Source organism: Tachyglossus aculeatus, chromosome 7 (genome assembly GCF_015852505.1).
Source record: "Tachyglossus aculeatus isolate mTacAcu1 chromosome 7, mTacAcu1.pri, whole genome shotgun sequence".
In the NCBI taxonomy this organism is placed as follows: Eukaryota; Metazoa; Chordata; class Mammalia; order Monotremata; family Tachyglossidae; genus Tachyglossus; species Tachyglossus aculeatus.
Window position 1 is genome coordinate 23,020,284 of NC_052072.1, and position 21,149 is coordinate 23,041,432.

Here is a 21,149-nt window from a genome sequence, read left to right on the forward strand (position 1 = left end):
CCATCCCTGGCACATATGAATACCCCAGGCAAGTCCTCACAGCTTTACTGTAAGGGGGTGGGCTGTGAGGATCGTTAGAATGCTTATTGAGTGGGGCCCATAGTTCACTGAGCAAAGGGATCGATCCCAGGTCCCATTTCATTAGAGAAATTAGAGAAGCAGCGTGGCTCAGTGGAAAGAGCACGGGCTTTGGAGGCAGAGGTCATGGGCTCGAATTCTGGCTCCGCCACATGTCTGCTGTGTGACCTTGGGCAAGTCACTTCACTTCTCTGAGCCTCAGTTACCTCATCTGGAAAATGAGCCCCACGTGGGACAACTTGATCACCTTGTATTCCCTCCCAGTGCTTAGAACAATGCTCTGCACATAGTAAGCGCTTAACAAATGCCATCATTATTATATTATTATTTCAGTCTGTGTTGTCCCACACTCACCCCTCATCACAAGCAAAGGTAACGGTCTCTCCAACCCTGAGACTTGGTGGCCTTTTCACCTGGCCATTGTGTAGTTCTCCTAGGTTTCCACAAGACGCCTCAATGGTAAGAGCTAGGAGGGAGAGAGAGAGCTGTACTTGGGGGTTTCCTCAGAGAGCAGAGAACACAAGTAGGCCCACAACTGCAAACACCTGTGCACTGTGGGGCAGCAGGACACCAGGTTCCCTGGGTCGAGCAGTGGATGGTCTTGTCTCCCATGAGCAAATATCCAGGATCACAGCTGTACTCTACCGACAACCCGGGGGCAAAACCACCCAAAGCCCCACCAGTGTGCTGCCCATTGTGGATACTTGGAGGTGCCTCACAATCCTCAGAAAAAGCATCCCAAGGAAAACAAGTTACACTGAACCAGTGACCCAACAAATCCACCACAAAGTCCCCAGAGTTCTCTTTTCCACAGGAAGAAAAGCATTATACATGAAGTCATGGCCTCTGCTACTACCCACTCAAAGTGCAGTTTTCCACAGTCGGGAATTATAAACATGCTGAGGAAGATGGAATGTTCAAGACCTCCATCTAAATTGGCACCTCCACCAACAGTAAAGAATGACCCTCCTGAATTGATGTTGGTGGAGCAATTCTAAGGTCGTCTGTCCAATTCCTGAATCTGGCCAGGTCCAGCCTTACCCAAACATGCGGGGTCTTTTTAATTTCTGAAAACCACCAAGGAAGGAGATTTGTGCACTCCCTCTGAAAGACTAACCCCTTATCAAGCAGGAACCATTGCCTTTGCCTCGTTCAGAAGAAAAATAGGAGAGAAGATATCCATCTAGGGTCCATGATCTCCCCCACCTCTCTGGTTTCTGAGACAAATGGCTTAGATGGTTGCTCCCCCGACCACTCACCCTTCTCACAGGTTGGCACAGCAGGACCCCAGCTGTTATCGGCTCGGCAGCGGATCTTCCCAATGCCCATTAAAGTGAAACCCAATTCACAGAGGATCTTCACAGTCTCGTTGTAGGAATAAGTGGGTTTCAACCCGTTTTCCGGGTAGCCATTGGGGACCTGGGGTCTCTGGCAGCGGACAGCAGCAGTGGACAGCTCACACCGAGGGGCATTCCCACTCCAGACTCCTGTCCCCTCTCCATCGCTGGTGCAGTGGATGGTTCGCTCACCTATGAGCTGGAACGTAACACCGCTCTCGGGGCCATGGTCACATTCATAACTGACTTCTGTTCCATGAGGAAAATGTCCTGAGCGACTGCCTGAGTATGTCCCATTGGGGATCATAGGAGGGGGAGTGCAGAGGATCTCTGAGGAGAAGAAAAAAACTGACCACTTGACGTTGTGATGATCCAGCCAATCCCTGAGCCCGCTCACCTGTACTGAAGACTCAGGTGTGCCGTGTTGTGGCCGTAACTTATGACAGTTAAGGAGAAGATGGGCAAATGGATACCATGGAATTGAGAAAGGCCTCATGGGGGAAGTTGGAATTTGGAAGTTGGAAAAGGTGATGGAAATGCCAAGGCAGAAATGAAGGGTAAAGCACTTTAGATGGAAAAAGCAACAGAAGAAAAATCTTCTACTACTGAGTCAAGGAAAATGACTGAAGAAAATGATGATGAGTTTACCAGGATGAGGTTGGTGAGGGAGCAGAAGGGGGCAAAGCAGAATGGCTGGAAAGAACTGTGTAATTTAGTTTATCCAGTGCATTACCGTAACCCTCTCTATTGGTCTGAAAGGTGCTAGGAGCTTCAGGCAAGCCCTTCAGAACTGATGCAATTGCTCAAAGGACCCAGACCATACTCACGTTCACAGACCGGGACCTCATGGGACCAGACGGCGCTCCCTGCACGAACCTCACACTCACTAGAGGACTCACCAATTAAGCGGTACCTACAGACAGATGGGATTGTCTTCGGTGACCTCCCCCTGCTCCTCTCTGTGACCCACGCTACCAGAGTTCACAACAGGGCAGCAGCCTTTCCAAATTCAACACAGAGATTCACCGAATGACAAGAAGCACAGCCAGGACTAACTTTCCTGCCAAGCCTGTCACATGTGGACACCCCAGTCAAGCCCTCACAGCCTCCCTCAAGGGGAGAGGGCTGTGAGTTCATTAGAACATTCTTTGAGCAGGGCCAATAGTTCACAGAGCAAAAGGATCGAACTCAGGTCCCCTTCCAGCCTGCATCGCCCCACACTCACCCCTCATCACAAGCAAAGGTAACGGTCTCTCCGACCTGGAGACTTGGTGGCCTTTTCACCTGGCCATTGGGTAGTTCTGCTAGACCTTCACAAGATGCCTCTATGGGAAGAACGAGTGGGGGAGAGACAGAGAGAGAGAGCTATACTCAGGTTTTCCTCAGAGACAAGAGCACACAACTAGGCCCACAACCGCAAGCACCTGTGCATTGTGGGGCAGCAGGACTCCAAGTTCCCTGGGACGAGCAGCGGATGGATCCATCTCCCACAAGCAAGTATCCAGGATCACAGCTGTAGTCTACTGACACCCCGGGGGCAAAGCTGCCCATCGACCCGCCAGTGTGCTGCCCGTGGGGTATGCTTGGAGGCGACTGACAATCTGCGGAAAAAGCATCCCATGGAAAACAGGCTGCACCCAATCAATGAGCCAGCAACTCCACCATAAAGACCCTGGAGCTCTCTCTTTAAGGCATTAAACATGAAGTTATGGCCTCTGCCACACCCTGATCGAAGCACACTTCTCCAAAGCCAATTTTATGATCCTCCCCCACTGAGGAAGAGATGGCTTTTAAAGCCTCCATCTAAACTGGCACTTCCCAAAACAGCATTATGTGAGCATCCTTGTTTAGGTTCGGTGTGGGCAGGCCCTTCTGAGGTCATCCGTCCAATCCCTTATACCAACCACGTCCAGCCTTACCCAAACACGCAGGGTCCTTTTCATTTCTGAAAACCTTCAAGGAAGGAGATCCATGCACTCCCTCTGAAAGACTAACCTCTTGACAAGCAGGAAACATTACCTTTGCCTTGTTCAGAAGACAAATAGGAGAGAGTACACCTATCTAGGGTCCATGACCACTCCCACCTCTTTGGTTTCTGAGGCAAATGGTTTAGACATCTGCTCCCTCCCCGACCACTCACCCTTCTCACAGGTGGGTACAGCAGGACCCCAGGTTTCATCAGCTTGGCAGCGAATCTCCCCTGCGCCCCTTAATGTAAAACCCAAATCACAGATGACCTTCGCTGTCTCATTGTAGGAATAAGTGGGTTTCCACCGGTCTTCTGGGTAGCCACTGGGGATCTGAGGTCTCTGGCAGCGGACAGCAGCGGTGGACAGCTCGCACTGAGGGGCATTCCCGTTCCAGACTCCCGTCCCCTCTCCATCGCTGATGCAGCGGATGGTTCGCTCTCCGATGAGCCGGAATGTCACTCCCTTCTCTGGGCCGCGATCACATTCGTAACTGACTTCCATTCCATAGGGAAAATCTCCTGAGTGGCTGCCCGAGTGTCTCCCATTGGAGATCCCAGGGGGAGGAGGGCAGAGGATCTCTGGGGAGAAGACAGAAATGGACCACTCGACGTTGTGATGATCCAGCCAATCTCCGAGCCCATTCCCCTGTAGTGAAGACTTAGATGTGCTGTGTGCACGGCCTTAACTTATGGTGGTTAAAGAGGATGAGAAGATGGATCCCATGGAACTGAAAGAGGCCCTATGGAGGAACTTGAAGCTTGGAAGTGGGAAAACATCATTCATTCATTCAGTCATTTATTGAGCGCTTACTGTGGACAGAGCACTATATTAAGCACTTGGGAGATGGAAGTGGGGAGGCAGAAATGAATGGTTAAGCATTCTAGATGGGGAAAATAACAGAAGAAAAACTTCCACTACTGAGCCAAGGAAAAATAACTGAAGAAAATGATGATGAGTTTACTAGGATGTGGCTGGTGAGGGAGCAGAAGGAGGCAAAGATGAATGGCTAAAATGAATTGTATAATTCAGCTTATCCCCATGCATGATTCGGTCTGTAATGGGCTAAGAGCTGCAAGCAAGCCTTTCAAAACTGATGCAATTGCTAAATAGACCAGATTATACTCACCCTCACAGACTGGGAACTCATGGGACCATACGGCGCTCCCTGCACGAACGACACACTCACTAAAGGGCTCACCGATTAAGTGGTACCTGCGGACAGAGGGGGTTGTCCTCAGTGATCTTCCCCTGTTCCCCTCTGAGCGCAAGCTGCCAGTATTCCTGGTGGGACAGTAGGCTCACCGGTTCTCAACACAGAGAATCACAGAATGGCACACAACGAGCACAGCCAGGACCAGCTGCCCTGGGCATTTACGGATACCCCAGTCAAGCCCTCATAGACTCACTGAAAGGGAGAGGGCTGTGAGGATCATGAGAATGCTCACTGAGTGGGGTCCATAGTTCACTAAGCAAAGGGGTCGATCTCAGGTCCCCTTTCAGCCTACGTCACCCCACACTCACCCCTCATCACAGGCAAAGGTAACAGTCTCTCCAACCTGGAGACCTGGTGGCCGTTTCACCTGGCCATTGTGCAATTCTCCTAGGCCTTCACAAGATGCCCCTATGGGAAGAGCGAGGGGGAGAGAGCGAGAGCTGTACTTGGGGTTTCCTCAGAGGCCAGAGCACAAAACTAGGCCCGCGACCGCAAGCACCTGTGCACTGTGGGGCAGCAGGACTCCAGGTTCCCCGGGATGAGCAGTGGATGGTCCTGTCTCCCACAAGAAAGAATCCAGGATCACAGCTGTAGTCTACCGACACCCCAGGGCCAAAGATGCCCATCGCCCCGCCAGTGTGCCGCCCATGGGGGATGCTTGGAGGTGCCTCGCAATCTGCAGAAAAAGCATCCCATGGAAACCAGGCTGCACCCAGCCAGTGACCCAACAACTCTAACACAGAGGCCCCGGTGTTCTCTCTTCCACAGGAAGAAAAGCATTAAACATGAAGTCAGGGCCTCTGCTACTACCCGCTCAAAGCTCAGTTTTCCACAGTTGAGAATTTTAAAGATGCTCTTCCTCTGCTGAGGAACATGGAATGTTCAAGGCCTCTATCTAAACTTGCACCGAACCAACAGCATCGAATGACCTTCCTGAATTGATGTTCATGGGGCCGTTCTCAGGTCATCTGTCCAATTCCTTATTCTGACTAGATCCAACCTTACCCAAACAAATGAGGTCCTTCACATTTCTGAAAACCTCCAAGGAAGGAAGAAATCAAGATGTATTTCTTGATGAGCAGAAAAATTTCCTTTGCCTCATCCAGTAGCCAGATAGCAGAGAAGTCACCCATCACCCCCCACCTCTCTGGTTTCCAAGACCAATGGCTGAGACATCTGCTCCCTCCCCTGTCCACTCACCCTTCTCACAGGTGGGTACAGCAGGACCCCAGCTTTCATCAGCTCGGCAGCGGATCTCCCCTACACCCCTTAACGTGAAACCCAAATCACAGACGACCTTCACTGTCTCGTTGTAGGAATAAGAGGGTTTCCACCGGTCTTCTGGGTAGCCATTGGGGATCTGGGGTCTCTGGCAGCGGACAGCAGCGGTGGACAGCTCGCACCGAGGGGCATTCCCGTTCCAGACTCCTGTCCCCTCTCCATCACTGATGCAGCGGATGGTTCGCTCTCCGATGAGCTGAAACGTCACTCCGCTCTCAGGGCCGCGGTCACATTCATAATTGACTTCCATCCCATAGGGAAAATCCCCTATGCGGCTGCCCGAGTATCTCCCATTTGTGAGGGCTGGGGGTGGAGGGCAGAGGATCACTGGAGAGAAGATAGAAAGGGGCTACTTGATGTTGTGATGATCCAGCCAATCTCTGAGTCCACATGTTTCTAATGAAGACTCAGTGAGGTCATAACTTCAACTGGCTAAGGAGAGCGTGAGCAATTGAATTCCATCCAATTGGGAAGGGCCCCCTGGGGGAAGTTGAAGCATATCCATGTGAAAAGGAGATGGAAAGGTGATGACAGGAGTGAAGAGTGAAGTCTTCCAGATGGGGAAAGCAACAGGAGAATAAGTTCCATTACTAGGGGGAGAAAAAAATGCCTGAGGACAATGTCAATGAGGGTACTAGAGTGAGGCTGATGAAGAAGCAAGGAGGATGGTCCAGGAGAATTTGGGGAAGGTTGGGGAGGGGGCGGGAGAGGTCATTCAGTTTCCCCATGCATCACTAAGGGTCATCTCTGTTGGTCTATTGTGAGTGGAAGATGAGCCAGACTCCCAGGCCTTGCAGAACCTTCAGAAGACACCCACAATTGCTCCAAGGAGCAGATCAGAGCATGACAGCATCAGGGATACTCACCTTCACAGACAGGGACCTCATGGGACCAGACGGCGCTTCCCTCGAGAACCACACACTCACTAGAGGGCTCACCGACTAAGTGGTACCTACAGACAGAGGGGGTTGTCCTCAGTGACCTTCCCCTGCTCCCCTCTGAGACCCATGCTGCCAGTGTTCCCAGAGGGGCAGTAGCCTCTCCAGTTCCCAACACAGACAATCACAGAATGACACACAAGTACAGCCAGGACCAGCTGCCCTGTTGCCCTGGTCTTTTAAAGGTGGCCCCAATCAAGCCCTCACAGCTTCCCTGAAAGGGAACAGGCTGTGAGGTTAGTTAGAACATTCATTGAACGGACGGGGCCCATTGTTCTCGGAGCAAAGGGATCAATCTCAGGGCCTCAGTTACCTCATCTGTAAAATGGGGATTAAGACTGTGAGCCCACGTGGGACAACCTGATTACCTTGTATCTACCCCAGTGCTGAGAACAGTGCTTGGCACATAGTAAGTGCTTAACAAATACCATTATTATTATTATCCCCTTTCAGCCTGCATCACCCCACACTCACCCCTCATTACAAGCAAAGGTAACGGTCTCTCCAACCTTGAGACTTGGTGGCCTTTTCACCTGGCCATTGGGCGGTGCTTCTAGGCCTCCACAAGATGCCTCTATGGGAAGAGCGAGGGGGAGAGAGAAAGCTGTACTCTGGGTTTTCTCAGAGGCTACAGCACACAACTAGGCCCGCAACCGCAAGCACCTGTGCACTGTGGGACAGCAGGACTCCAGGTTCCCTGGGACGAGCAGCGGATGGTCCCGTCTCCCACGAGCAAGTATCCAGGATCACAGCTGTAGTCTATCGACACCCCAGGGGCAAAGTTGCCCATCACCCCGCCAGTGTGCCGCCCGTGGGGGATGCTTGGAGGTGCCTGACAATCTGTGGAAAAAGCGTCCCGAGGAAACCGGACTAGTGGATCCTGCAGGTGACTCAGCAACTCCAGCTAGAACGACCCTGGAGTTCTCTCTTTGAAGTCCTGATATCTGTGCTACTCGGCCCCCAAGCATCACTCCTCCTAAACCAAGAAGTTGAATCCTACTCTTCAACCCACGGGGAAGAGGCATTGTTCAAAGCCTCCATCAAACCTGGCACATCCACAGACAGCACACAGTGCCCCTCCTCTACTCAGGTAGTCAGGGCCTTTCTGAGGCAAAATGTCCAATCTCTTGGAGTGCCCGGATCCTGCCTTTCCAGAAACACGGGGTCCTTCCTCCTCCTGAAAAACCCAGGCAACAGTTTTCTGATGGTGGAGCCACCCTTTTTCCTGTGTCATCAGAGAGGCTGACTAATTTCATTGTCAACTTTTCCAGGTTTTTATCACTTTCAGGGGGGTGTTCTTTCATTGTGATTTTCCGTCTGAGCATGAGGGAGGGGCCCGAGGGGCGGAGGCAGGAAGCAAAGGAAGAGTCACCCAGGCCGCCCAGAGATTGCAGAGCCCAGTCAGCGGGTCCCAACCCTTTCGATCTTTCACTCACTCGGTAACTACGGGGGTAAACTCCCTTTACTGAAATGTACTTAATGAAGAATGATTGGGATTCCTGACTTTGTTCTTTTCATCTCAAGACTATTTTTGCATTATTGTTTCCTTGGAGATGGAGCCAAGCGGGTGTGGAGGGCATAGGGGGTGGTCCCCCTTTATAGGGGAGTTGGAAGAAGGGAGACATTCATCAGTTTTACCTGCCAAACCAGGTCTCACCTGGCTTCTGCTGATCTCCCCTAAACCCTAATCAGCAAACAGGGGTTGTTGCCGGGGTGTTGCAGGAGGAGGGGGTGGGTTTTAATCCTCTGGGCTCCCCTAAACCACATGAGGTGGGGGATGACTTGGAGGGAGCCAGATGGGCTGTAGACCCCACACTCCCCCAAATTCTGGAGGGAGTAGGAAGTGCAAACCCGCTACACCCCCATTCCCAGGATGGGTGTGGGAAGCAGAGCACCCCACAGTGCTGGTCAGACTGTGTATCTTGGGGGTGCACTCAATCCTTCCAGGGACACCCTCTGTCCACCCCCTGTTTTGGCTGGATGTTTGGAGCAATATTTCTGCGCTTTGTTAAATCCTTAATGTATTTAATGATCTTGTTCTTCAACACTTGCCATAAAAAAGTTGCAAATGGACTTCACTGTTCTGCACCTTGTAGCTCATGGGGCAGGGAAGGGACAGGGACAGTAGGCTATGCTTGTAGGCCAAAAGACTAATGAAAGGCAACCAGCAGAGCATTAAAGATTTAACTAAGCTGATTGCCAGGTGGTAGACAATGGGCCTACAATAGATTGCTTCTCAGTGGAAAGGAAGAGGAAGACAGGCTGTTGGTTTGGGTGACCAAAGGAGGAGGAAGGTCTGGGAAGGAGAAAGCCACCCATTGGGGGTACATGGCCGTGCCAATTCCCCTCTCCCCGTGCAATCCCCCAACATCCCAGGTTCCCAGACCAATAGTGAGATGTCCGCTCCCTCCCCGGCCCACTCACCCTTCTCACAGGTCGGCATAGCAGGACCCCAGCTGTTATCTGGTCGGCAGCGGATCTGCCCGATGCCCCTTAACAAGAAACCCGATTCACAGATGATCTTCACCGTCTCGTTGTAGGAATAAGTGGGTTTCCGCCTGTCTTCCGGGTAGCCATTGGGGACCTGGGGTTTCTGGCAGCGGACAGCAGCGGTGGACAGCTCGCATCGAGGGGCAGTCCCATTCCAGACTCCAATCCCCTCTCCGGCCCTGATGCAGCAGATGGTTCGTTCTCCGATGAGCCGGAACATCACTCCTCTCTCAGGACCACGGTTACATTCATAAGTGACTTCCATTCCTTGGGGAAAATCTCCCGAGTCACTGCCCGAGTGTCTCCCATTGAGGATGGCAGGGGGTGGAGGGCAAGCGATTTCTGGAGAGAATACAAAGGACCTATCAATCAATCAATCTCAATAGTATTTATTGAGTGCCTGCTCTGCAGATTACCTCCTATGAACATTCAGGAGGTGAACTAGACCAGGAAGCAAATGAATATTATTGCTTCACATCTGAAAGCATATTAGTGTGAACCCCTATTACGTTCATATATTTTTTATCTTTCGGCTTTTTAAAAACCCCTGTCGTTTCCAAAGTTCTTGTCTTTCAAAAGTCATTTACTTCACTAAATAATAGTCATTTAAAATTCTCTTGAGCATTATGCTTTGCAGGATAGCTAAACAGATCTGGTAACTGGCCTCCAGGAATTTACATTCAAAGTTTGAATGGCTGAACATAATCCATAGCACATACACATAACTTTGTGTAACAGTTGATTTGATTTGTGTAACATTTGATTTACCATGATATTTATTAAGTACTTACTAAGTACGTACCCAGCACCACACCATGTTAAGTGCTGGGGTAATAATAATAATAATAATAATAGTAATAATAATGGGTAGATACAAGATCATCAGATCAGACACAGTCTCTGTTCAATCAATCAATCATATTTATTGAGCGTTTACTGTTCCATGAGGGAGAGCAGGGATTTTAATCCCATTTTATAGGAGGAGGAAACTAAGGCACAGATTGATTAAGGGATCTTGCCCAAGATAAAACTCAACAAGTCAAGGGCAGAGCTGGGATTAGGACCCAGGTCTCCTGACTCTCAGCGTCATGCTCTTGCCTGGGGCCCAAACGGAAGGAGAGGAATCAAATGCAGACGTTTTTATGATGGCTTCAGAGGGCTTGTCTGTGCAGGAGGAGGTCTGGAATGGGCTGGGAAATCCGGGTTTGGAAAAGTGCCACTCAATAGATCAGGTTGCATTTCTGAGTGATCTGGTGTCACCCCCTGCTGGAAGTAGGATCCCAAGATCCAAACCAGGCCCAGAAAACCGCAACCCTGGGCAGCCATTTGAACCTGGATTCTAATCCCGTAGGATCCAAGCTATTTGGGAAAATTCGGTTCAGGTTTATTGTATCTCTGACCGACCGATGTTGCTGATTCACAGCCCCTCGCTCTCAGAAATCTGTGCCCTGTTTTCGGGGACTCTTTGTGGGCAGGTAATGTGTCTACCAACTCTGTTATATTGTACTCTCCTAAGTGCTTAGTACAGTGCTCTGCACACAGTTAAGCGCTCAATAAATACCACAGTTAATTGACGCAGGAGCCTCTTCACCCAAGCCACTGTGACTGCACTGAAAATAGCCGAGTGGCAACTGCTTCCCACTGGGAGGAACAGCGGTCTCCATCCCTGTTCACCCAGCTGTGACTCTCCAGAGGGAATGGAGAGACATTCCTTCAGGGACACCACCTGCATCCTCACCTCCCCCTGCCCGCCAAAGTGGCAGGTGAGGTCCCTCTCCCAAGGACTCACCACTCTCACAGGTCGGCTTAGAAGGCCACCAGGTGTTATTGCTTTGGCACCAAATCGTGTCGCTGCCTTTCAGGGTGAAGCTGGAGTTGCAGGCAAATGTCACAGAATCTCCATGTCGATACGGAGTAAAGAATCCTGCTACTTTATTTGCCCTGGGGACCACAGGGTCGGGGCACCGGACAGTAGACTGGAAACGTTCGCATCGAGGAGGAGATGGTCTCCATACCCCTGTCTCCTGATCCTCACTTGTGCAGAAGATCATTTTATTTCCCAGAAGCTTGCTCATCCTGCGCAATCCAGAACAGTGGTAACTGATTGCGATCCCATAGTTAAAGACTCGGTCAGAACCGGCGTTGTTCTGAACGCCAGTGATGTCAGGGGGACGACCGCAGGTGATACCTACAGAGGGAGTATAAATTTTTTTTAATAGTATTTGATAAGTGCTTACTATGTGCCAGGCACTGTACTAAGCATTGTGGTACATAGAAGATCATCAGGTTGGCCACAGTACATGTCCCACATGGGGGTCACAGTTTTACCCCCCATTTTACAGATGAGATAACTGAGGCAAAAAGAAGTAAAGTGACTTGTCCAAGATCTTGCTGGGATTAGAACCCAGGTCCTTCTGATTACCAGGTCCATGCTCTACCCTACTGTGCCATGCTGCCTCTCAAATGGAAGCATGTTCTCAAGTGGAACATGAGACAGTTTGGGACACCACCTCGAGAAACTTTCGTGTTCAAAGCCAAGATGAACTACCCTGGAGTACCCCTAAAGATACCATATGTTCTTGTCTTAGAGTCCAAGTTTTGGGGAACACTACCAATGTTGAAAATAGGAACAAACAGCTGTAAGTTATGGAGAGTCTCAAGAAGATGGAAAGATTTCTTTTGGATATCTTAATTGACCCTCACAGACCTTACTGTTCCTCCAGCCCCCAATTCCTTCCCCTAACTCCTTTCTTTGAGAAGAATTTAGCATCACTAACAGAAACCACCTGATGAGAGCTGGTCTTCAATGGCAGTAGAGTAGAATTTTGTGTTAATCTTGCCATTTCCCCAGTTTGGGTTGATTTAATTAAAGAAGGAGTGTGGGAGAGAGAGAGAAGGATACTATTTATTTTATTTTGTTAATATGTTTTGTTGTCTGTCTCCCCCTTCTAGACTGTGAGCCTGCTGTTGGGTAGGAACTGTCTCTATATGTTGCCAACTTGTACTTCCCAAGCGCTTAGTACAGTGCTCTGCACACAGTAAGTGCTCAAAAAATACGATTGAATGAATGAATGAATAGCCTGAGCTCTTTCTTTTGCTCTACTCACTTTCACAAGTGGGAGGTGATGAATTCCATCTGGCGGTCCTGCCATCCATGGAGCACCGACTAGAGCGTTCTCCAACTAACCGAAACCTGAAAAACAAGGGTGGGGGTGGGAGGAGGGTTGAGGGGGCAAAGAGTTTGCCAACTCACATGGCTTCTCCGTCATGGCTCTGGAAGGTTGGGACTGAGCTGACTTCGCTCCAGGCAGAGGCTGGCCACTTTTCAAAGCCAACACACCTCTTTCCTTCCAGCCGAAACACCAGTGGACCAAACTTATCGCTGCCCTACCAGGTCTTTGTGACTCAAATACGGTCCTGCTGTCTGCCGGTCTGTCCTCCCAGCTAGAGCCTGCCACATCTGCATTTTCCTTGACAAGACCAGCGAGTCCCTGGGTGGTTGGTTAGTGTTCGGGTGCAGGTGGGAGTCAGCTTAGCTGGCACGATGCTGAACAGATGGAAGACGGAGCAGAGCCTGCTACTGTCAGGCTGTCCAATCTAAGTGATGGCCAGGAGTGCCCCACAGCCTACCCAGAAACCTCCCCACCCTTTCCTCCTTTTCTTTTTCTTCTCCCTCCTCCACCTGGTCCCTATCTCTATTCCCTCCATCCCCCTTCAGCTTTGGCCCTGAGCAGGTCCATTCTGCCCCGCGGAGAAGACAACAAACTAACAGGCTAGCTGTCTGTTTAAACTTCTGCCTGTATGGAGGCAGTTGTCCTGCCACAAAGGCCCACAGTTTAGCCATCCCACCCCTCAGATACCCACAGGTACAGCTACCGGGTGCAGGCCAAAGTAGATTACTTCCACTTCTGTGGGGAGAAGAGTGGGCACTGATCTCCCAACAATCACTCCCATCCCACTGTTCTGGGCCTGAAAGCCACATGCCGGACTCCCAGACCCAAGAGTGACTTTGCCCAGGAAGGAGAGAAGGTGGAGCCTCGGCTGGACACCATTTTGCAGGAAGTCATTTCTCAGTCCTGTTGAAGAGTCTCACAGAGCAGTACAGGCCTGTGTACCCCATGGGGTTCACAGTCCTGGATTCCCCCACCCCTATCAGTCCAGGCCACTTCTAACTCACCCCTTGTCACAATAATAGGACACATTTGCCCCGAGCTGGAAGTTGGAAGGCATTTCCACATGGCCATGGAGGAGGTATCCAGTTGGTGGTCGGCAGTACTCCACTAAGGGGACAAGACGGAAGTGAAATCTGTGAGTGTCAATGGCGATGGAACCGAGCGGCCTGAGCTAGAGCCTGAAACGATAAGCACCTTTACACGTGGGGGCCTTTGCACTCCAGTGTCCTAATGGCATACAGCTGAGCGTGTACATTCCCTGCAGCAAGTAGCCAGGCAGGCAGGTGTAGTCTACGGCCATCCCAGGTTCAAAGAATTCCAGGTTCCTGTGGGACCGGTTCCCATGGGAAATGTCAGGAGGGGGCAGACACCCTGAGGAGAAATGCCAACTTTTACCAGTAAGGCAATTAGTATGACTTGCCAAAAGGCCAACAATGGCCCAGGGGAAAGGGCAAGAAAGAGAAGAACAAGAATGTCATTGCTGGATCAAATCAATAGTCTCCATCTGGATGTGGACATCTCCGTCTGGATGTCTGCCCGCCACCTAAAACTCAACATGTCCAAGACTGAACTCCTTTTCTTCCCTCCCAAACCCTGCCCTCTCCCTGACTTTCCTGTCACTGTTGACAGCACTACCATTCTTCCCATCTCACAGGCCCACAACCTTGGTGTCGTCCTCGACTCCGCTTTCACGTTCACCCCTCACATCCAAGCCATCACCAAAACGTGCCAGTCTCAGCTCCGCAACATTGCCAAGATCCGCCCTTTCCTCTCCATCCGAACTGCTACCCTGCTCGTTCAAGCTCTCATCCTATCCAGTCTGGACTACTGTATCAGCCTCCTCTCTGATCTCCCATCCTCTTGTCTCTCCCCACTTCAATCCATACTTCACGCCGCTGCCCGGATTGCCTTTGTCCAGAAATGCTCTGGGCATGTTACTCCCCTCCTCAAAAAATCTCCAGTGGCTACCAATCAACGTACGCATAAGGCAGAAACTCCTCACCCTCGCTTCAAGGCTCTCCATCACCTCACCCCCTCCTACCTCACCTCCCTTCTCTCCTTCTACAGCCCAGCCTGCACCCTCCACTCCTCTGCTGCAAATCACCTCACCGTTCCTCATTCTCACCTGTCCCACTGTTGACCCCCGGCCCACGTCCTCCTCCTGGCCTGGAATGCCCTCCCTCCCCACATCCGCTAAGCTAGCTCTCTTCCTCCCTTCAAGGCCCTACTGAGAGCTCACCTCCTCCAGGAGGCCTTCCCAAACTGAGCCCCCTCCTTCCTCTCCCCCTCCTCCTCCTCTCCATCCCCCCTGCCTTACTTCCTTCCCTTCCCCACAGCACCTGTAAATATGTATATATGTTTGTACATATTTATTACTCTAATTATTTATTTTACTTGTACATATCTATTCTATTTATTTCATTTTGTTAATATGTTTTGTTTTGTTCTCTGTCTCCCCCTTCTAGACTGTGAGCCCACTGTTGGGTAGGGACCAACTCTATATGTTGCAAACTTGTACTTCCCAAACGCTTAGTACAGTGCTGTGCACATGGTAAGTGCTCAATAAACACGATTGATTGATTGATTGATTGAATAGTCCATCTGGACCTGTACTCTGTCCCCAGTTGGGACAACAGGATGCTTAGAGGAACTGTGAGCTGAGTTGCCCCCCTGGCCATCCATCTTAATGTTCAGAGATGTACCATATAATTGCTCTACCATTCGATCAATGATATGGATTGAGCACTCACTGTGTGCAGAACACTGTACTAAGCGCTTAGAAGCATACAATATATTGGAGTTGATAGACAAGTCCCCTGCCCATAATGAGTCTAGAGAGGGAGACAGACATTAATATAAATGAATCCCAGATATGTTCCCAAGTGCTGTGGGGCTGAGGCCTGGTGAACATCAAATGCTTAAAGGGCACAGCCCCAAGAGCAGTACAGACCCATTTCCTTTAATAAGCTATTATGGATGATTTGTCCATGAATTTATTCAAATCCTTCTAGAATGTATTGGTATTTTTCTGTCTGCATGACTTCCTAAGAATTCTGGATGCTCACCTCACTTTAAGGGGAAGCGTTTCCTTATAATTATTTCCTTCCTAGCTATCCCCCTCCTCTCGCTGCTGTCTCCGTGGTCGCCAATCTTGTTCGTTCCACCTGAGCTTTCCAGGCTAAGAAGTCTAGACTGGAAGCTCATTGTGGGCAGAGAATGTGTCTAACAACTATGTTATATTGTGTTCTCCCAGTAAGTGCTTAACTAATGAGCAATCCATTTCATCCTCTGCTCAGAAGGAAGATCTCCAGCCTCCTAATCATCCTGGAGTCCCTGGCCTAGATCATCTCCATCTCTATTATACCCTTTTTTATAGTATTTGTTAAGCACTTACTATGTGCCAGACACTGTACTAAGGGCTGCGGTAGATACAAGATCATCAGATTGGACACAGTCCTCGTGCAACATGGGGCTCACAGACTTAATCCTCATTTTACCGATGAAGGAACTGAGGCACAGAGAAGTGAAGTGACTTGCCCAAGGTCACCAGCAGACAAGTGGCAGAGCCGGGATGAGACCCCCAGGTTCTTTAGATTCCCAGGCCCTTGCTCTATCAGCTGGATCACACTGCTCATCTATTCTTCCTAAGAGGGGATCACCAAATCTGCATTCCAGGTGAAGGAATACCATGTTTTATAGAGGAGGAAAATGGTGCTGTTGGTTTGGGGTTCTCTCTCCCTTCCCCCATGGCATCCAGCTTTCAGTTGTCTTCCCTGGTTGCAGCTCAACAGCACCGTTAATGATGAGAGTGATGCTGATGTCTTGGATGTATAGAGCACTTGGTTTGGCAAAACACTCCCTCTTTTCAGTTAACTTAAAACAAAAAGCCAGTGATGACTCTGAGCTTCCTTTCCTGAGTGATGACTGGTCTCTCTAAGCACATCATCATCAAGTAATTGTAATTTAGATGATTTTCCCTAAGTACACTATTTTACACAGGGGCCCTCCTCTGCCTTTTTTCAGGAGACTCATCTGGAGTTCATCCCCGTATGAATGGCATTTCACCTCCCAAAAGAAAATTGTGTCATCTGCATAATAGCCTAGTGGCAAGAGCACTGGCCTGGGCAAGAAGGACCTGAGTTCTGATCCCAGCCCTGCTGCCTGTCTGCTGTGCGACCTGCGGAAAATCACCTTTCTTTTCTGTGCCTCAGTTGCCTCATCTATGGGGACTGAGATGGTGAGCTCCAGGTGGGACATAGATCGGGTCCAACCTGATGATCTTATACCTACTCCAGCACTTGGCACATAGTAAGTAACAAAACCCCCCGGTTTCCAAGATCAGTTAAGATGTTGAATAAGACCAAGTTCTAGCACTGATCCCCTGGGACCCCATTATTTACACCTGCATCCTGAAACTAGCCACTGTGCCCTCCCCGGCCTTCCTGTTTTTTTATAAATAGTAGTAGTATTTATTCATTGCCTTTTGCCTGCAGCCAGAATCATACCCAAGAGGAGGGAGAGCAGCAGGAGAGATGTCCTCTCTCTCTTAGTATGTTATGTGGCCATTTCTCAGGGTTCTTTCTGAGCTGGCTTCTCTGGATCAGGGAGGGTGAAAGACCTTCCCACCAAAACAGGCGCTAAATGAGTAATGGAGCTGAGTGAGCTGTTTCAGGAGTCAATGATTGCTTTTTTATGGTATTTGTTAAGCGCTTACTATGTGCCAGGCACTGTTCTAAGTCCTGGGGTAAATACAAAATAATCAGGTTGGACACAGTCCCTTGTCCCACAGAGGGCTCACAGTCTCTATCCCTATTTTGCAGATGAGTTAACTGAGGTCCAGAGATGTGCTCTGCACAAAGTAAGCGCTCAATAAATACAATTGAATGAATGAAGTGACTTGCCCAAGGTCACCCAGCAGACAAGTTGCAAAACCAGGATTAGAACCCAGGTCCTTCTGACTGTTTCTCGCCTTGTGGTAGGCGGTGGATTTTCAGGACAAGGCAGGGGGGTACAGAGCACTGTTCTCAGCACTGGGGAAAAAATGCATGTTTGAAGATCCAAAAGGGCTCTCCGTCAAAGAATAGCTAATTTTCTAGTTATGAGAGAAGGACCCTGCTGATTGAGGAAAACTAACGGCCAGCTAAGGCAGAAGTTTTCTAGTTCATGTTTCAGGTTGAGCAGTATCTGTCATCAATCAGGTAGTGGCATTTAGTAAAGATTGTTCAACCCTCTCTTTGCCACTCCAGATTGTCCTAGGAAAAATGGTCCCACTCATATTAACTTGCCTCTTGTGGAACTAATGAGGGAATCTCTTGTCTAACTTCAACATCCTCCTTTCCTACAAACCTTCCTGCAGGCAAAGTTCATTAATTTCCCTGCTTGTCTTCACCATCAAACCATCCCTAGTCTCTTCTCAGTCTCTTCTCAAACCAACCTCCGTTTTTTTGGGTTTTATTATAGCGGTATTTATTAAGCACTTCACATGTGCCAGGCACTGAACTAAGCTCTGACTAATCAGGTTAGACACAGTCCAGGTCCCACATGAGGCTCAAAGTTTTAATCTCCATTTTACAGAGGAGGTGATTGAGGCTCAAAGAAGTGAAGTGACTTGCCCAAGGTCACACAGCAGGCACAAGGCAGAGCTGGGATTAGAACCCAGGTCCTCTGACTCTCAGGCCCAAGACCATACTTTGAAGCAGAACCAGCCTGCCTGTTCTGGGGAGGCAGAAGTCTGGGCAGAGAAGTTGAATTTTTCCAACCATCTCTGTGAGAAAAGCCAAGACCCTGCATCCCTAGAACAGTCAGCCTCTCTGAGCCCTCTTCCAGAAACCCCCAGTCCCTGCTCAGCCCAAGAATAAAAGTTTCAGCTGCAACCAAATAATAATAATAACTGTGGTGTTCGTTGAGTGCTTACTATGTGCCAGGTACTGTTCTAAGTGATGGGGTAGATACAAGATAGTCAGGTTGGATACAGTCCCTGTCCCTCATAGGACTTTCAGTCTTAATCCCCATTTTACAGATGAAGTAACTGAGGCACAGAGAAGTGAAGTGAGTTGCCCAAGGTCACATAGCAGACATGTGGAGGAGCTGGGATTAGAACCCACATCCTCTGACTCCCAAGCCTGTGCTCTTTTCATTTGGCCAAATTGCTTCCTGGCACCATTTCTTCCAAACAACTATGCCTTTTTGTGACTAAAAAATAAAAGATTAGCAAGAATTTAAACCACATACCGATGAGTCCCGCACCCAAAGAGTGGATAAAACACATTTTAAAGCTCCTAAATGAATGTCCCCTTTCTCCATCCAGAAATCACCTACTTGCAATTCAGTCTTACTCCTTTCTGAAGAAACCCATCAGTCCCTTTCCAGTCATCCCCTCCTCATCCCTTCTAAACTGTGAGCCCATTGTTGGGTCAGGACCGTCTCTATATGTTGCCAGCTTGTACTTCCCAAGTTCTTAGTACAGTGCTCTGCACACAGTAAGCGCTCAATAAATATGAATGAATGAATGAATGAATGAATGAATGAATGAATGAATGAATCCTACCCAGCCCCTGTTCTTCCCTGGGCCATTCCCAGGACCTCAACTCCACTCACCCTTCTGGCACCGGGGCAAGGCCCACATACCACCGACTTGACATTCAGCTGTGCTAGAGCCCAGCAGGGTGAAACCCGGCAGGCACTCAAACTTCACAACATCTTTCAGCCGGTACTTAGGTTTGAAGGTGGAGACCAGAGCTCCGTTGGCGACTTCAGGGATCGGGCAGGAAACAGCAGGGACGCAGCGAGGTGGAGAGCTGCTCCAGACACCGGTGCGATTGTCTTTGCTGGTACAATAGAGCTGTTTCTCTCCTATGAGGTCAAATGGCTTCTCCCTGAGCGTATCACCATCACACTCATATATGACTACCATCCCAAAGAAAAAGATGTCACTGTTGCTCCAGTATTTCCCATTGAGGATGGAAGGGGGCTTCTTGCAGGGGATTTCTGAAAAGAAGCATGGGGTAGTAGTTAACTTGGGTTTCTCAGGGCAAGTTCCCCTTAGTTAATCCATCAATTGATCATATTTAATAATAATAATAATAACAGCATTTATTAAGCACTTACTATGTGCAAAGCACTGTTCTAAGCACTGAGGGAGGAATACAAGGTGATCAGGTTGTCCCACGTGGGGCTTACAGTCTTCATCCCCATTTTCCAGATGAGGTAACTGAGTCACAGAGAAGTTAAGTAACTTGCCCAAAGTCACACAGCTGACAAGTGGTGGAGCCGGGATTTGAACCAACAACCTCTGACTCCAAAGCCCGGGCTCTTTCCATTGAGCCACGGAGCACTTACTTACTTTACTCTAGACTGGAAGCTTGATGCGGGCAGGGAATGTGTCTGTTTATTGTTATACTCTCCCAAGAGCTTAGTACAGTGCTCTGCACACAGTAAGAGCTCAATAAATATGATTGACTGACTGATTGACTGAATTAAGTGCTTGGGAAAGTATGAGATAGAGTTAGTACACACTTTCTCTGCCACAAGGAGCTCGCCGTCTGGTGGGGGGGTCATACTCAAAGAAGAATGGAAAGATCGTCCAGTTTAATCAATCAATTATATTTATTGAGTGCTTACCATGTGCAGAACACTGTTCTAAGCGCTTGGGAGAATACCATAGAACAGAGTTGGGAGACACGTTCCCTGCTCAAATCATTCCCAGATGGAATATCCAGATGGTGGATATTCCCTTTCTTTATGTTCAGATTTTCCACATTTAGCCTCAAAAAAAGTACAGGACCATTGTGGAAATGTCTCAGTTGACTCAGGCAGGGTCATGATAGCAGTAGTAATAGTGGTAGCATCAGAAGTAGTACTAATAGTACATTAGTAGTAGTAGTAATGGTAGTAATGGTATTTCCTGAACACCTACTGGATGCAGTGAACTGTATTAAGCCACACTCCTTCCTACAAGGAGCTCACATTCTAATGGAAGAGACAAACACAGAAATGTTCACAAGCAGTGGAATTACAGTAAATAAAATTGAATGTTCAAATATACTTATGCACACGAAGACTGAGGAGGGACAAAAATGAATTCAAGAGGTGCTGAAAAGTGGAGCAGATTCCAGGAACAGATCATCTGGTACTTGGGGAAGATAATTAGCTGGATCCTCCCAACACAAAGCAAAGGAGAGAGCTGACGATTACCTGTGATTCATTTGATCAGAATTGTTGGCCAACTGGAATAATGGAGGCCAAAGAAATTCAATCAGTGGAATTTATTGAGCAGCTACCATGAGCAGAGCACTGGGCGAAGTGCTTGGAAGCGTATAATCTTTTTTCAGATGAGGTAACGGAGGTAACGAGAAGTTAAGTGACTTGCCCAAGGTCACACAGCAGACAGGTGATGGAGCCGGCTCCCAGGTCCGTGCTCTATCCACTAGGCCGCACTGCTTCAATTTTCCCATCTGGTTGGATACAGTGATTCAGTGAACAGCACAGTTTATCTGGTACTGGGTTAATATAGCCAGGTCAGATTTTCAGGTAAGGAAGGCTTCCAGGACCCAGGAGTTCTCATTGCCTGTAACCCTTGGGGAACCATAGAAGTGGAAGAAGGCTGCTGCAAGGGGAGAAGAACATAGTGAGGGCTTGTGGTCTATTGGACAGCACAGGGAATTGAGAGT

At 49.1% G+C, this 21,149-nt stretch overlaps 1 protein-coding gene across 1 annotated transcript in view; it reads right to left on the bottom strand.

Moving 5' to 3' along the window:
• Positions 1–21,149, bottom strand: part of CR2 (complement C3d receptor 2) — a 65,560-nt gene that overhangs the window by 23,004 nt on the left and 21,407 nt on the right. Inside the window, exons 5-23 of the mRNA XM_038748859.1 lie at positions 19,078–19,467; positions 13,675–13,851; positions 13,485–13,587; positions 12,415–12,500; positions 11,097–11,495; positions 9,242–9,649; positions 7,481–7,657; positions 7,292–7,391; positions 6,746–6,831; positions 5,799–6,206; positions 5,098–5,274; positions 4,907–5,006; positions 4,512–4,597; positions 3,556–3,963; positions 2,840–3,016; positions 2,641–2,740; positions 2,243–2,328; positions 1,338–1,745; positions 433–544 (exon numbers count right to left, since the gene is read on the bottom strand). Coding sequence (XP_038604787.1) covers positions 433–544; positions 1,338–1,745; positions 2,243–2,328; positions 2,641–2,740; positions 2,840–3,016; positions 3,556–3,963; positions 4,512–4,597; positions 4,907–5,006; positions 5,098–5,274; positions 5,799–6,206; positions 6,746–6,831; positions 7,292–7,391; positions 7,481–7,657; positions 9,242–9,649; positions 11,097–11,495; positions 12,415–12,500; positions 13,485–13,587; positions 13,675–13,851; positions 19,078–19,467 — 3,988 coding nt within the window. The remainder of the gene's footprint in view (positions 1–432; positions 545–1,337; positions 1,746–2,242; positions 2,329–2,640; positions 2,741–2,839; positions 3,017–3,555; positions 3,964–4,511; positions 4,598–4,906; positions 5,007–5,097; positions 5,275–5,798; positions 6,207–6,745; positions 6,832–7,291; positions 7,392–7,480; positions 7,658–9,241; positions 9,650–11,096; positions 11,496–12,414; positions 12,501–13,484; positions 13,588–13,674; positions 13,852–19,077; positions 19,468–21,149) is intronic.